A 17,122-nucleotide genomic window follows, 5' to 3' on the forward strand; every position below is an offset into this window, starting at 1 on the left:
ATGTGTTTTTTGAAATGACGAAAAAAAAAATTTGCAGAAATAATTTTTTAAAATATACAAGAACAGGAAGCATGAAATAATAGGCAAAAACTTTTACAAGGTATCGGGAGCCTGGGTGGCTCAGTCGTTAAGCATCTGCCTGTTAAGCATCTGCCTTCGGCTCGGGTCATGATCCCAGGGTCCTGGGATTGAGCCCTGCATCGGGCTCCCTGCTTGGTGGGAAGCCTGCTTCTCCCTCTCCCACTCCCCCTGCTTGTGTTCCCTCTCTCTCTGTGTCTCTCTCTGTCAAATAAATAAAATCTTAAAAAAAAAAAACTTTTACAAGGTACGAATCTCAAATAGAGCAAATGCTTAATCTTTTTTTGCTTAGTAAAAGGATCAACAATCCCCTTATAAGGAGTACGCAAACTTCTGGCATTAGGAAGCCCTGTCTCTAATGGGCACCTTTCTGTCCAGTTTACCTTTAGGGAGCCCCCTCCTTCTCCTACATAGTAATCTAGTTCAGTCCATGTAATAGTGTGGGCTGACCTTGTCCTCTGCCATCAGGTATATGTACAAACTCAGGATTGGCTAGGAAGAATATTTATAGTGACTCTAGCTGGGGAAACTACAGTCTTTTTGAGACTTTTATCACAGCTATTAGAAAAGACCCCCCTTTCCATGGGGATTTCTGAACTAACAGAAGGCGACTCGTATAGCCATCTCTGTCACCATGAGGAGAAAATCTGAGAATGAGGCCAACCACAGGAAAGAAGAGATGGAGTAGGTAGGGGGAAGAGAGAGAGGAAAGGCAGATTAATAATAAAATCTGACAATAAAATCTGAGCTCTTGAATCGATCCATGCCTTAAGCCAAATTCTACCCGAGAATTTTAGATAAATATAAACAAATTAATTCCCTCCTTTCCCTCCTTAAGTCAGTCTGCATTGGGTTTCTGTTACTACCTCTCTATGGAGTCCTGACTAATACCCATTTTACTTGATTTTTTTGAACACACATTGTTCTGGAAGTATTATAATTTGATGATACAATGTATATAGCAGTACTCTGTCAATTGTATAGCCCTATATAAAATACAAATGATTGTGGATGTGTGGTTTTATACTTAGGGTAATGGAACAGGAACAAAATTCACAAAAAACTGGAAAATACCAATACACTTCAGGATACTCCTTAGGCAAGTAAGTATCAAACTAAAAGTGATCTTAAATTATCTTGGACCATGGGTGCCTGGGTGGCTCAGTTGGTTAAGCGACTGCCTTCGGCTCAGGTCATGATCCTGGAGTCCCGGGATCGAGTCCCACATCGGGCTCCCTGCTCAGCAGGGAGTCTGCTTCTCCCTCTCCCGCTCCCCCCTCTCTTGTGCTCTTTCTCTCTCTCACTCTCTCTAATAAATAAATAAAATCTTAAAAAAAAAAAAATTATCTTGGACCAGAAGGTACTCAACTTTTGAAAATTATAGATCCTTCCTCCTTTAGTAATTGGGAAAGAAAGCTTTTTTCCTCCAAAAGGCTTGACTTTTCAGAGAGTAAACAAAATGTTTCAGAGTAGCAGGCTTACCAGTTTCTCCACTGGGTTTCATGGAAATATTAGTAATCCTAATTCAGTAATCAGGAAACTCAAGAATTAAAAAGGTAGAGGTCACAATAAACTATCCTAGCATTCAGCTTGTGCATGAAGAGTCACATGAAAATACTCTACTGGCAGTTACAACTCATCTACATGCATGGCTGTCTGTCTCCTTCCTTCTTCTAAGCATCTGCCACTGACTTAATTCTCCAAACTGGAAAAAGAAGAAAAAGCATGTCATTTACAATGTTGAGGTAAGAATAATATATATTGTAGCGTTCTAACGTGGATTCAAGAGCTTTTAAAATGTAAAATAATTTTCTGAGTAATTTGAAAATTCACATTTATAATTTTTTTCTAAATCTACTAATATCAGACTTCTCGTGTATAATCTTTTACAAATGGCACTAAACAGTATCAACTTTTATAAAGTAGGAATTCAAGGCATATTCATATTATGTAATTACTAATGGCCTCAACTGCTGATGATGGCAACCTGACCAAAAAAAAAAAAAAAAAAAGCAAGCACAGACACCTCCCCCCTGCCAAAAACTAGAGACTTCAAACTTTCAAAAGGATACTGGCCAAAGTATTCATTTTGCTCTGAATCGACTTCAACATTCCTCTCTGGGAAGTCATGTTTTCTTTTGTTGCCATAGCAATGCTGAAGGGGTAAAAGAGAAGATAATTAATTACATTGGCATTTAAAATTACCCTGCATGGATCCACCATACTCTTATTAAAAAGTGAACAGAAAACTAAGATAAGCAACATCACCTTGAAAAGCACAGGCAAAAAATAAAAATCATTTCCCAAGTCACCTTCACATTGTCCTTTTCCCAAATGACGACTCCAGCCCCGCTGCTATCCTCTGATGTCTTTTTGGACAAGGCAGTAGGCCATTTCCTGTGATTTTTCCCAATCAGTTAAGCATCTGCCTTCAGCTCAGGTCATGATCCCAGGGTCCTGGGATTGAGTCCTGTTTCTCCCTCTCCCTCTGTACTCTCTCTCTCTCTCTCTAAGTAAAATCTTTAAAAAAAAAATGGTTTTCAAAGGGCCAGCTACTAAAATATCCTTAATCAGGAACTGTTGAGAGGAAAGTAGGAAATTACGATCATAAAAATAGAACCAAAAGTGTAACACATCACAAAATATTCATATATAACCAGTCCTTAATTTATGAAAAGATTATGTTCCAGAATTCTACTTGGGAACCAACTAGGCAGATTTTATTTTTTTATTTATTTGTTTATTTGACAGAGAGACAGAGAGAGAGAGAGAGAGTGAGAGAGGGAATATAAGCAGGGGGAGTGGGAGAGGGAGAGGGAGAAGCAGGCTTCTCGCAGGGATCCCAACATGGGGCTCAATACAGGACCCTGGGGTCATGACCTGAGCCAAAGGCACCAGTGAGAGCACAAGCAGGGGGAGTGGGAGGAGACAGAGAGGCAGAGGGAGAAGCAGGTTCCCAGTGGGGCAGGGAGCCTGATGAGGGGCTGGATCCCAGGACCCCGGGATCATGACCTGAGCCGAAGGCAGACGCTTAACCAACCTGAGCCACCCAGGCGCCCCAACTAGGCAGATTTTAGGAGACACATTCAACATTTTGCTGGGTTTCCAAACCAGTTGACAAAGGTTACACATTCACTAAATGACTGAGAGAGATGGGGTAAAGTCCCTTCTCTTACAAAGAGAATAGTCTCTTCCACGTGACTACTCTGATGTACTGTTTAAAAGAATCTCAGTTAATTTTTTTTACTTTCACTGCCAGGATTAACTTTCAACAGCCTTATCTCCCTGGACATTAGAAACCTAGAGGGCAGGGTCAGTATCCATTTTGATACGTAACACACAGGGGAGTGCTATAGATACTGACGTTATAAAAACAGCAGGAAACAGAATGTTCTTGAATAATTCTGAAAATATATGAAACATTAAAAAAAAAATAGCAACAGAGATGAAGAGATTCTGGGAAGATGATGATCAGAGCACATATTCCTGACCTCATCTCTGGTCTAATTTCCTCCATGGAGGAACACAAGAACAAGGCAGATATGAAGGGGAGGGGTCCATCTGAGATCCCAAGTTCTTTTGAAATCTCCAGGGAAGAAAGCCAGGTAGGCTATACTCTCTCAAGCAAGGGAAGAACCAAGGAACTGATGGCAGGGAAGACTAGATTTTCCTTCAAGCCTGGGGCAAAGACCTAGGTTTCACTGCATAGTGAGGAGCCCAGAGAGTGGAAGAGATGGACCTGCATGCATGGGAGCTGCAGTGATGGACGGAGCTGCTCCCAGTACCTGCAGCTGATAAAGGGCTGCTATGCACAACCAGAGGAACCTATAAGCTGAGAGCTGACAGTCCACCAGCTGGTGTGATGCCAAGCCCTGAAGAAGAAAAAAACTGCTGGGCCATCCACTACCACCTGTTATGCCTCTGCTTAGGGGTCTCTAATAGCCTGACCTATCTGGGAGCTGACTGAAAGTACTTTTGAACAGGCAACACCAGGTATCCTATTGGAGGAAAATGCTAGAGGGAGTACTCTAAGCAAATGGCAAATCAAAACTGAAATTTCAAGATTTGAGAAGGAGGCGAAGAAGAAACAAAAATGTGTGAGGAGATAGATAAAAGGATATATATTAGAACATTGTTTGATATAGTAAAAGACAAACACACAAAAACACCCCCCCTCCCATGGAAACAACTTTGGAATGGTTTAACAGATTATGATATAACCATACTATGAAATAATATTTGGTTATTAAAAAGAATAATATGGCATTTTTCTATTAACCTGGAGGAATGTTTATGATATACTGAATGATTAAAGCAAGCCACAGAATGTGTGAAGTATGAATGCTTTTTCATTTAAAGCAATAAAACATCTTTGTATATGTTTGTATGACAGTGAGAGCATATTTGAAAGACATTAACAACTGTCAGTTAATACATGTTACTCAGGGGATAGGAATGGAGGGACACTACCAGGAGATGAACTTTTTATACATTTTACTTTTAAACTGTTCCAATAAGAACATTGTACTTTTCTGAAACATACATATCTAATAAAGGAAATTGAAAAGAAAATTGCAGGAATTCCACTTGAGTGACTAAGAAATGTGAATAACATTATCAGCACCAAATCTGCTGCAGTTATTCACCTTAGTACCACTACGAATCAAGCAATGATTTATAAAAGTTTTTCTCAGATCCTAGAAAAGATCAAGAATTGAGGGGATCAGGTATCTCTGAAGGTAAAACTGTGGAATACAGCTAGAGATGGAAATCCTTAGAAATTTGTACAAGGAACTGCCAGACCCCTATATTACCCTCCCTGAATCATGAGGTCAGGTGACTGCCCCCAGTTCAGTAGAAGATCTAACCTAGAAGAGACCTCAGAGATAATGACACTTTGAAGCTCCCAATGAAACAGCCAGGCCCCCTTCTGATCATCCATTGTGAGGCCTACTACTTGGCAAGTGTCCCACCACCCATGGACACAGAATGTGCTTCCAAGTACTGGATTTTGGAGCCTTACCCTTAAATATGAACAAAGAGGGGTGCCTGGGTGGTTAGTTGGTTAAGCGTCTGCCTTCAGCTCAGGTCATGATCCCAGGGTTCTGGGATCGAGCCCCACGTCGGGCTCTCTGCTCACTGGGAGTCTGTTTCTCCCTCTCCCTGCTGCAACCCCTGCTTGTACTCTCTCTCTCTGTCAAATAAATAAAATCTTAAAAAAAAAATAAATATGAACAAAGAACAAAGAATCACTACAAATTTGAGAAGAGCCTCTAATGAAAGACAGAGATCCAAACAAACCAACCAGCAAACAGAAAAGTGAATCTGAGGAAACAGAGGCAATAATAGAAGCTCAAGAAAGTCTAAAATTAAATTATATTTAATGTCTTCAGAGAGAGAAAAGAAGGCATCACATCCATGAAACATATAAACATATAAATACATGTATATATGCATGTGTATATGTGTGTGTAAGAGTGTACTCACCCCTTAGAAAAGAGCAGGTGTAAATTTAAAAAAAGAATGGAAATTAAAACGTAATAGAAGCGTTGAAAGGACAAATTGAGTAAACCCCTCAGAAAGTAGAAAAAAAGGTAAATGGAAAATGAAGACAAGACAGGAAAAACAGAAGGTCCAACACATTTATTACCTTTTAAAATTAAAAACAAAAACCAGAAAACAAAACAGTGAAAGAGGAGGTGGGGAAATGATAGTTTAAGAAAATTTCCCAGAACTGAAGATGAGTTTCCAGATGGTAGGAGCCCACCCAATGCCCAGTGCAATGAACTGGAAAAGATGCATGCTAAACTCACTATGGGGAGGTTAAAAAACACCCAAAACATGGGGAAAAAAGGATGACCCTAAAAGCTTCCAGAAGAAAAAAGCTCATCACATACTAAGGACCAGATATCTTAACTGGCACTGGACTTAAAAAATAATACTGAAGGGGCACCCAGGTGGCTCAGTCAGTTAAGTGTCTGCCTTCGACTCAGGTCATGATCCCGGGGTCCTGCGATGGAGCCCCGTGTTGGGCTCCCTGCTCAGTGGAGAGTCTGCTTCCCCTTTCCTTCTGTCTGCCACTCCCCCTGCTTGTGCTCTTTCTCTGTCAAATAAATAAATAAAATCTTTAAAAAAAAGTACTGAAAATAGCCACCTTCACAAATTTCAAAATTAATTCTAACCTAGAACTCTAACTTAGCTAAACAATGAATCAAGAATAGATGTGAAAAGTTTAAAATTGTACCTCCTGTTCTTTCTCAGGAAACTACTAAAGAACGTGGTCCAGCATAATGAGGGAATAAACTAAGAATATGGAAGACACTAAATTCAAGAAATAGGTGATCCAATAAAGGAGGTTATTTGAAGGCAACAGGAAAAGGGCACCCCAGGACCAGTGCAGTGGAGCAGGCCTGGAGAACAACCGGATAAGAGTAAAACAGAAGGAAGCTGGCTATGTTAATTTTACACTGAATTTTAGATCCAAAAACCAAAAAGAACACAAGAGTCCAAACTAACAACATCCTTTGCATCATTCTTATTCATAATTATGTCTGTGATAGAATATGATACATTTAAAATGTGGTTGTTTTAACATAAATTTATAATGTACTTTAAAACGGGTATTATGGTCTTGTATAAAGTAACACAATTTCATTTAAAGAGAGGCTGAGCTTCTGAAGGCAATCTTTGAATCATATATGCCTCTGTTTTTTACACTGGGACTATCACCATCTCCCATGCACTTTGACTCAGAAGTAGATAAAGAAGATTAAAAAATAATTTCCACAAAGCACTTTGTATTCCTTAGAGAATGGATATGATCATCATACATTATGTTATTATCTTATTGAATATGCATGATTGCCAGTACCACACACAGTATATCTAGACATACTTTCTCATCTCATTGCATCATTTGGAGTCACTGAGTGAAATCTAGGTTGTTGTTATTTCAAGGGTCAAATACTCAGAGGCAAAACAGAAGCTCCAAATAATATATAATGCTTTTAAAATGATAAATCATTGATGTGCTTACTGGAATTTTCTTACCTGCTCTGTAAACTAAACTCAGACATTTATTTTTTCAACAACAGACAATACTAGTTATACATTTAAAGCTTAAGAATAAATATTAAAAATATTAGTTCTTTTCAATTAATTGATGCCAGAGTCTATATTCAGTTGTGCACATATTCTTAAAATCTCCAAAAGGAAAAAGTAAATTGTTACATACAGAATATGCAAAAAATACTGTCTGACACTTAAATTTTATATTATCTATAAGTAATCATAACTAGCTTAAGAGTCAATAAAATTTCGGGTGAGGGAAACCCAGGGCCGGGCCAGCCCTCTCTCCTTCCCAGTCCTGGGCATAGGGTGGAGCGGCACTTCTGTGGCCCACTCTCCGCCTGCCCCTCCGTGCCGCGGGAGGAGCTGCCGTCGGGAAGTGATGCCACCAAGAAGAAATGAGAAATACAAACTTCCTGTTCCACTTCCAGAAGGCAAGGTTCTGGATGATATGGAAGGAAAGCAATGGATGCTAGGCAAAATGATTCGCTCTGGAGGATTTGGACTGATATATTTAGCTTTCCCCACAAATAAACCAGATAAAGATGCAAGACATGTAGTAAAAGTGGAGTATCAAGAAAGTGGCCCTTTATTTTCAGAACTTAAATTTTATCAAAGAGCTGCAAAAAAAGACTATATCAAAAACTGGATAGAATTCAAACAACTTGATTATCTAGGAATTCCTCCGTTTTATGGATCCGGTATTACTAAATTCAAGGGCAGAAGTTACAGATTTATGGTAATGGAAAGACCAGGAATAGATTTACAGAAGATCTCAGACCAGAATGGTACTTTTAAAAAGTCAATGTCCTGCAGCTAGGTATCCGAAATTGAGTATGTTCATGGTGATATAAAAGCAGCGAATCTACTGTTAGGTTACAGAAATCCTGATCGGGTTTATCTTGCAGATTACGGACTTTGCTACAGATAATGTCCCAATGTGAACCACAAAGAGCATCAGGAAATCCTAGAAAAGGCCATAATGGGACAGTAGAGTTTACCAGCGTGGATGCCCACTACGGAGTAGATTTGGTAAAAGTGCACATGGGAAGAATTATTCCTGTTTTTCACCAGGCCCTTATCAGAGTTTTAGAAGATACTCTCTCTCAACAATAAGGAAATCTTTTCTGAAACTATAAAGTGTTAACTTGTGGAAATCTCTCCTAGTCGCCTTTCATATATCTTACTTATTTAAACTCACTTTGACGGTATTGGAAACACATTTGCAGGTAAATTACATACATAGTCCTTTTATTGGATATTGTACTGCCTTGCATTCCAACGCAGACTTAATTCAACAATTCCCTAAAGTCATAACCTATGTCTTGTATTCATTTACCATTAATTAAACTTTAGCTGTTTATTACACTGCAGTCCAAATCCAATAGCCAACCCAGAAAGCCATGGAAAAGGAAGTAGGAGGTCAATATTGAAAATATATGGTGCAGAGTCCCACTGATGGTTGCTTTGTTCACAATCAATATGGTCAATGCAACTGTACTTTTTTTTTTTTTTTAAGATTTTATTTATTTATTTGAGACAGAGAGAATGAGAGAGAGCATGAGAGGGAGGAGGGTCAGAGGGAGAAGCAGACTCCCTGCTAAGCAGGGAGCCCGATGCGGGACTCGATCCCGGGACTCCAGGATCATGACCTGAGCCGAAGGCAGTCGCTTAACCAACTGAGCCACCCAGGCGCCCAATGCAACTGTACTTTCTTAGTTGCTCTGTCAGCAAGACAAAAAGTCAATTCTAATGTTATGCTAGTAAAAAAAAAATGGTGATTATTGAAAAAGTTTGCCTTTGAAAATTATATTCTTTGTAAACTTTATTTATAAAAGTATTTTCAAATATGCTAAACCATATAAATAATTTAAAAACAGCTTTGAAAGGACCCCATGTCACTAAAAGGCAATTAGACATTTGCACTTGTTAATGGCTGTTGAATTGTTACCCTAAACTGATACTTTCTGGCGAGTTTTAGTTGGTGCAAGCAACTGTATATTATTGCCTTTTCTATTAAAAGGACCATTGACCATGTAAAAAAAAAAAAAGTCAATAAAATTTCACCTGTGATACCTACCAGATTTTGAAATAAAGGGAAATAGTAAAATAAAAAAAACCTTATAATTACATTTTTTTGCTTTTTAATTAGCAAAATAGCAGTAGCAGTGATTCAACAGTTCTCAAATGTTCTTATGCTAGGAAGTATTCCAAATTTTTATACTCATAATTACCAGCCCTTAAGTAGTCCAGCTTTGAGTTGAAAAGCTTAATTAAGGCAGCCTGGTCCAAAGAAGATCAGGTAGAAAGAGGAGGAAATAAAAGGAAGAAAAAAGGGAAAAGGATAATAGGGAAACTTTAAGTAAAAATTCCTTGGCAAGGGGTGCCTGGGTGGCTTAGTCGTTAAGCGTCTGCCTTCGGCTCAGGTCATGATCCCGAGGTCCTGGGATCAAGCCCCGCATCGGGTTCCCTGCTTGACGGGAAGCCTGCTTCTCCCTCTCCCACTCCCCCTGCTTGTGTTCCCTCTCTGGCTGTGTCTCTGTCAAATAAATAAATAAAATCTTTAGAAACAAACAAACCTTGGCAAATGTGTTTCACTTTATGTGCTGATGAAAGGAAAGGAGTCACAAGGAAGATATTTCAGTTGACAATTAGGCAATGGTGCAAAAACTTTGTTCAGATGGACAACCCAGTGCATGTAATTTAAACAAAATCTCCACAGATATGATAACTGTGTATTATTGTAAGAGATTATACTTTATTAAATAATGATAGAAACATTATAACCTACTGAATAAAATAAGAATCCATGAGTCCATTATCAATATAAATACATATTTAAAATATGAACGATGAAATATTTAGTGGTAGAGTGGCATCATGTCTGCAATTTAGTTTTAAGTAGTTCAGAAAAAAAAGTGAAAAAGCAAATGTGGCAAAATGTTAAGGTGGGGAATCTAAGTAAAGGGTATATGGGAATTCTTTGTACTACTGGAATTATTCTGAAATCTGAAATATCAAAATAAAAAGTTTAAAAAAAGTCTGCATTAATAATACAGCTACTACTTACAGATTACCTACTATCAGCCAGGCACTGTATTAGGCATTTTACCTCATACTATCTTTAATCTTCAAAATAATCTTTTAGGGTAGGTATTATCATCAATCCCTGTTTTTAAACACATAACAAATGAAGGCCCGGAGTAACTTATCCAACAGAGATCTGATAAGTGGCACAAACCAAATCACACTCCAAAGCTTGTACTCTTTCTACAAGGTGGTAAATATAATAGTCATTTAGATAGAGCTCTGGTTCTAGAATTATAGAGATTCAGATCTGAGGATCTGAATCCTCAACACAATGTATCAGTCATGTGATCAAAGGCAAATTACTTACCTTAATTTCTTTTTTGTTTTGAACACAGTGTTTATTTCACGGGTTATTGAAGAAATTAAATAAAATAAAGCATGTAAAGCACTTGAGCACAATACCATGGCCTCCGGTAAAGGTACATATGTTTGTTGAAGTTTCCATGTACTTTATTATACCTTTCCTGAAAAATGCTTTAGACATTGCTGAATTCTAAACTGTAGAGATCAGATCTAGTTCATTTACTTTTTTACTGTCATAAGATAGTATCTAAAAATTCACCAAACCTAGAGAATTAAGCAGTTCAAACCAACAAATGAATGTCCCTTACCTTAAACAATAAACTACTTCAGTGTTATTACAGATAATACTAAATCTTACTGCAGAAGATTTTCTGTAGCTGCTGCGACAGAAACCAAATCTACATAAATGGTATAAATAAGACACCAAATTACACGTCTAAGATGGTTTTCCATTAAAAAGTGAGAATGAAAAAATTGAAGCTGAAAGTACTGAGTATGAATTAATCAGAAAAATTAACCTAGGTAAATCAGCCTAATTCTAGAAACGATTATTTTGGGATTCAAATGTCTCTGATAAGAGAAGGATGCAGTAAAAATACATCACAATCCAGTGAAATTCCCATCTTTAAGAATGATAAATTAACTTTAACTCTAGTTACAGGGTTAACCTAATCTGTTCATTTATGTTGCAAGCAAACAAAAAACACACTAAAGTAAAACAAAAATTTTTTCCTACCTTATTGTCTCTTCTATCAGACGATCTGAGCTGCAAATAAAATGGAAATTAAAATTCTGAAATTATTAAGGCACATTTAAAACTTGTACTTAATTTTTCTAATTTTGTTTACTTATTTTTTTTTTAAAGATTTTGTTTATTTGACAGAGAGAGACACAGCGAGAGAGGGAACACAAGCAGGGGGAGTGGGAGAGAGAAAAGCAGGCTTCCTGCCGAGCAGGGAGCCCTATGCGGGGCTCGATCCCAGAACCCTGGGATTATGACCTGAGCCGAAGGCAGATGCTTAACGACTGAGCCACCCAGGCACCCCAATTTTTCTACATTTTAGAGATTAACTTCTTAGCCACTTATATAAACAGAATACCCAAGACTTTTGAAAGCATCTGGAGAATATTCTAGGCTCTGAAATAAATTTAACTCATCTACCATACATAATTTTCATCTTAAGTTACTGTAGGAATTAGCGGACAAAGATGAACTTTAAAAAACGTCATAAATACCTTATATAAGCCCTGTGATTAGAATTTCAAAAATAACATGGGGAGCCTGGGTGGCTCAGCCAGTTAAGCATCTGATTCTTGGTTTTGGCTCAGGTCATGATCTCAGGGACATGAGATGGAGCCCCAAGTTGGGCTCTATGCTGGACATGGAGCCCGCTTAAGATTCTCTCTCTCCCTCTTCCTCTGCTCCTTCTCACCCCTCTCCCCCTCTTAAAAAAAAAAAACTTTTTTTTTCCAAAAATTACAAAGATAGTGGAGGAATTAAGAGCCAGACTATGTGGCTTTTGAATGCTGTCTCTACTACTTACTAGCTATCTGACATTAGGTAAATTACTTTATGGCTAAATTTTCTCACCTGTAAAATGGGAATGACAGACAAGCAAAAAAAAAAAAAAAAAAGCCCTATCTGTTAAGAGGATTAGAGAAGTTTATATATAGTGACTAGAACAGTAGCTGGTACATGGTAAACACTAAGTATTTTTTGCTATTATTACAGTAGTTTCTCAGTAACTATGGACTAATTCTAAATCTAAGCATAAAGTTGATATAAATTTCCATATAAACTCACTGTTCTGGTGAATTCTATTGATAAGTATGCATTTATTTTGGTAACAAATGTGTATGGAAGTGCCCTGGAAGAGAACTGCATCAGACAGGGGCTACAAAGATAAGGTACTAACTTCTACAGACCGTACTATGGAGACAGACAATATATACACCTACAGGTGTCTTCGTAAGGTCGTCATAAACTCACAAAAGAGGGGGTGGTTAACTAGAATTGGGTTAATATCTCCTTGTTCAACACAATTGTTTTTGATTGACTGTCCTCATTAGAGCCTTTTAGTGTATTGAAGGGCAAAAAAAAAAAAAAAAGACATTTTAGGATGCAGGAAGTATAAATGAAAGTAAATAATTAAATTGCCAATCTCAGCAAACCATTTTTTATTTTATTTTATTTATCTGAGAGAGAGAGCAAGAGAGTGCACACTCAGTAGGGCGAGTGGCAGGCTAGGGGGAGTGGCAGGCAGAGGAAGAGGGGGAAGCAGACTCCCTACTGAGCAGGGAGACCGACATGGGACTCAATCCCAGGATCCTGGGACCCTGGGATCATGACCCAAGCTGAAGGAAGCCGCTTAACCGACTGAGCCACCCAGGCGCCCCCAAACCATTTTTTTTTAAGATTTTATTTATTTATTTGAGAGAGAAAGACAGTGTGAGAGCGAGCGCACAAGCAGGGGGAGGGGCAGAGGGAGAAGCAGGCTCCCTGCTAGTCTCCCCTTATCCATGAGGGATACATTTCAAGACCCCCAGAGAATGCCTCAAACCATGGAGAGCAGTGAACCCTATGTGTACGATGTTTTTTTTCCTATACCTACATACCTATGATAAAGTTTAATTTATAAATTATGCACAGTAAGAGAGTACAATAACTAAGAATAAAATAGAAAAATTGTAACAATATACTATAATAACAGTAATGTGAATGTCATCTTTCATTCACAAAATATCTTACTGTACTGTACTCACCCTTCTTTTTGTGATAATATGAGGTGATAAAATACGTATGTGATGAGATGAAGTGAAGGGAATGAATAGTAGCGTTAGGCTACTACTGACCTTCTGACAATATGTCAGAAGGAAGGTCACCTGCCTCTGGACCACAGATGACCACAGGTAACTGAAACCATGAAAAGTGAAACCACAGATAAGAGGGGACTACTGTATAGGCCAATATTCCTGATGAACACAGATGTAAAAATCCTCAACAAAATGTCAGCAAACCAAATTTAATACATTAAAAAAGGATCATACACCGTGATTAAGTGGGATTTATTCCAGAGATGCAAAGATGGTTCAACATCTACAGTCAGTCAATGGGATACATCACACTAACAAAATGAGAGATAAAAATCACGATCATCTTAACAGATGCAGAAAAAGCATCTGACAAAATTCAACATCCATTTATGATAAAAACTCTCAACAAAGCAGGTACAGAGGAAATGTATCTCAACATAAGGGCCATACAGGACAAGCCCACAACTAATATCATCTACGATAAAAAGCTAAAAGCCAAGATCAGAAACAAGGATGCCCACTCTTGCCACTTTTATTCAATACAGCTTTAGAAGTCCTAACCAGAACAATTAGGCAAGAAAAAGAAATAAAGAGCATCCAAATTGGAATGAAAGAAGCAACTGTCACTATGTGCAGGTGACATATTACATATAGCCATTTATTTATATATAGAGAAAACCCTAAAGACTCAATCAAAAAACTGTGAGAATAAATGAATTCAGGGCTCCTGGGTGGCTCAGTTGGTTAAGCGACTGCCTTCGGCTCAGGTCATGATCCTGGAGTCCCTGGATCGAGTCCCGCATCGGGCTCCCTGCTCGGCAGGGAGTCTGCTTCTCCCTCTGACCCTCCCCCCTCTCATGTGCTCTCTCTCATTCTCTCTCAAATAAATAAATAAAATCTTAAAAAAAAAAAAAGAATAAATGAATTCAGCAAAGTTGCAGAATACAAAACCCATGACTCAAAAATCTGTTGTTTCTATACACTAATAATGAACTATCAGAAAGAGAAATTAAGAAAAATCCCATTTACAACTGCATCAAAAGGAACAAAATACCTAGGAATATATTTAACCAAGGAGGTGAAAGGCTTATATATTGGAAACAAGACATTAATAAAAGACACGGAAGATGACATAAATAAATGGGAAGATATTCCATGCTCATGGACTGGAAGAATTAATATTGTTAAAATGTCCATACCACCGAGAGCAATATGTAGATTCAATGCAATTCCTATCACAATTCCAATGGCATTTTTTTTACAGAAATGAAACAAATAATCCCAAGATTTGTAAGGAATCATAAAAGACCCTGAATAGCCACAACAATCTTGAGAAAGAAAAACTAAGCTGGAGGCATCATGCTCCCTGGTTTCAAACTATATATTACAAAGCTATAGTAATTAAAATAGTATGGTACTAGCATAAAAACAGATATAGATCAATAGAACAGAAGAGAAAGCCCAGAAATAAACCCACACATATATAGTCAGTTAATTTATGACAAAGGAGCTAAGAATACACAACGGGGAAAGAACCATTTCTTCAATAAATGGTGTTGGGGAAACTGGACAGCCACATGCAAAAGAATGAAACTGGACCACTATCATACACCCTACACAAAATTAACTCAAAATGGATTGGCGACTTGAACATAAGACCTGAAACCATAAAACTTCTAAAAGAAAATGCAGGCAGTAAGCTCCTTGACATAGATCTTGGTGATGATTTTTTTGTATCTGACACCAAAAACAACAAAAGCAAAAATTAACAACAGGAACTACATCAAACTAAAAAAATTTTTTTTTCCAAACTAAAAAATTTCTGCACAGCAAAGGAAACCATCAACAACATGAAAAGGCAACTTACTGAATGGGAGAAAATATCTGCGAATCATGTATCTGCTAAGAGGTATCCAACATATGTAAGGAACTCCTACAACTCAGTACCAAAACAAAACCAAAAAACCCAATCTGAATAAAAAATGGCATAAGACCTGAATAAATATTTTTCCAAAAAGACATACCAATGGCCAAAAGATAGATGAAAAGATGCTCTACATCATAATCATCAGGGAAATGCAAATCAAAATCACAGTAAGATACCACCTCGTACCTGTTATAATGGCTATTTTAAAAAAGACTAGAAATAACAAGTGTTGGAAGGATGTGGAAAAAAGGGAAACCTTGTGCACTGCTGGTAGAATGTAAACTGGTGCAGCCACTATGGAAAACAGTATAGAATTTCCTCAAAAAACTAAAAATAGAACACATGATCCAGCAATTTCATTTCTAGGAACTGAAATAAAAAGCAAAAAATAGAAAGCAAAAATACTAACTCAAAAAAATATATGCATCCCCATGTTCACCACAGCATTATTTACAAAAGCCAAGATATGGAAACAACCTAAGTTCATCAACAGGTGAATGGATAAATTGTGATATATACAATGAAATATTATTCAGTGGTAATAAAAATGAAACATTGCCCTTTGCAACAACATGGATGGACCATGACAGCATTATGCTAAGTGAAATAAGTCAAGACAGAGCAAGATAAATACATGATCTCTCTTATATGTGGAATGTATATATATATATATATTTTTTTCTCCCTCTCTCTTTGCTCCTCCCCCCACTTGTGTGCTCTCCCTCTCTCTCTTGCTCACTCTCTCTCAAATAAATAAAATCTTAAAAAAAAGACAAAAATTGAATGATGACTATGAACAAGGAAAGAAGTTACCAAATCTGAGAAAGACTAAAGAAATTATAAGAGCATTCATATGTTCATTCTTTGGAGTGAAGGGTCAAAGAACTGTTGAGTCTAGAATATGGATAGTCTGTCCTCTGTAGCTATTTAAATTGCTTCCTAGAATGATAAAATTTAGAATGGAGAGATCCTCCACTGACATGGAGGTTGCTAGATGAGAGGAAAGGGGAAGGATAGAGAGATGGAATGAACCTTAAGAGTATAGATTTTTATTAAAGTAGAGATAAGTCATAATCTAGAAGTAGTAAGGGAAACTAAAACTGACTGTGGAGAAAGAGGGGAAGAGAGCTATCATTTATTGAGATAGTGAGAGCCGAATTTCTGAAGTCAGACTGCTTGAATATGAATCCCACTTCTGCTATTAATTGTGTGACCGATGATCAAGTTACTTCCCTCAGTCTCAGTTTATCTGTAAATGATGAGAATGGTATCCAGTCTTGGATATTTGTGTGTGTGTGTGTGTGTGTGTGTGTATGAATATTTATATATATATTACTCAGCCATAAAAAAGAATGAAATCTTGCCATTTGCAATGACATGGATGGAGCTAGATGGAGAATATTATGCTAAGTGAAATAAGTCAGTCAGAGAAAGACATTGTATGATTTCATTTATATGTGTAATTTAAGAAACAAAACAGAATAAAAAAGGGGAAGAAAAGAGGGAGAGAGAGGCCAAACCAAGAAACAGACTCTTAACTATAGAGAACAAACTGATGGTTACCAGAGGGGAGGTAGGAGGGGGGATGGGTTAAATAGGTGATGGGGATTAAGGAGTGCACTTGCTGTGATGAGCACCAGGTGTTGTATGGAACTGTTCAATCACTATATTGTACATCTGAAACTAATACTACACAGTATGTTAACTAACTGGAACTTAAATAAAAACTTTAAAAAAATTATTAAAAAATCAATGTAACCCACCATATATGAACAGGCTAAAAAGCTTTTGACAAAACATAACAGCCATTCATGAGAAAAATTCTCAGAAAAATAAGAATAG

General features: G+C 37.5%; 1 protein-coding gene and 1 pseudogene across 6 annotated transcripts in view; one reads left to right on the forward strand and one right to left on the reverse strand.

Moving 5' to 3' along the window:
- Positions 1–17,122, reverse strand: part of GOSR1 (golgi SNAP receptor complex member 1) — a 57,050-nt gene that overhangs the window by 4,942 nt on the left and 34,986 nt on the right. For all 6 annotated transcript variants that reach the window (XM_035027640.1, XM_035027646.1, XM_035027645.1 and 3 more), the window contains 2 exons: positions 11,276–11,305; positions 2,151–2,233 (listed from right to left, as the gene is read on the reverse strand). In XM_035027640.1, the coding sequence (XP_034883531.1) occupies positions 2,151–2,233; positions 11,276–11,305 (113 nt within the window). The remainder of the gene's footprint in view (positions 1–2,150; positions 2,234–11,275; positions 11,306–17,122) is intronic.
- On the forward strand, positions 7,529–8,262 carry LOC118025111 (annotated as a pseudogene).

Source organism: Mirounga leonina, unplaced genomic scaffold, assembly GCF_011800145.1.
Source record: "Mirounga leonina isolate KUSES-001 unplaced genomic scaffold, KU_Mleo_1.0 Mir_200, whole genome shotgun sequence".
NCBI classification, from domain to species: domain Eukaryota; kingdom Metazoa; phylum Chordata; class Mammalia; order Carnivora; family Phocidae; genus Mirounga; species Mirounga leonina.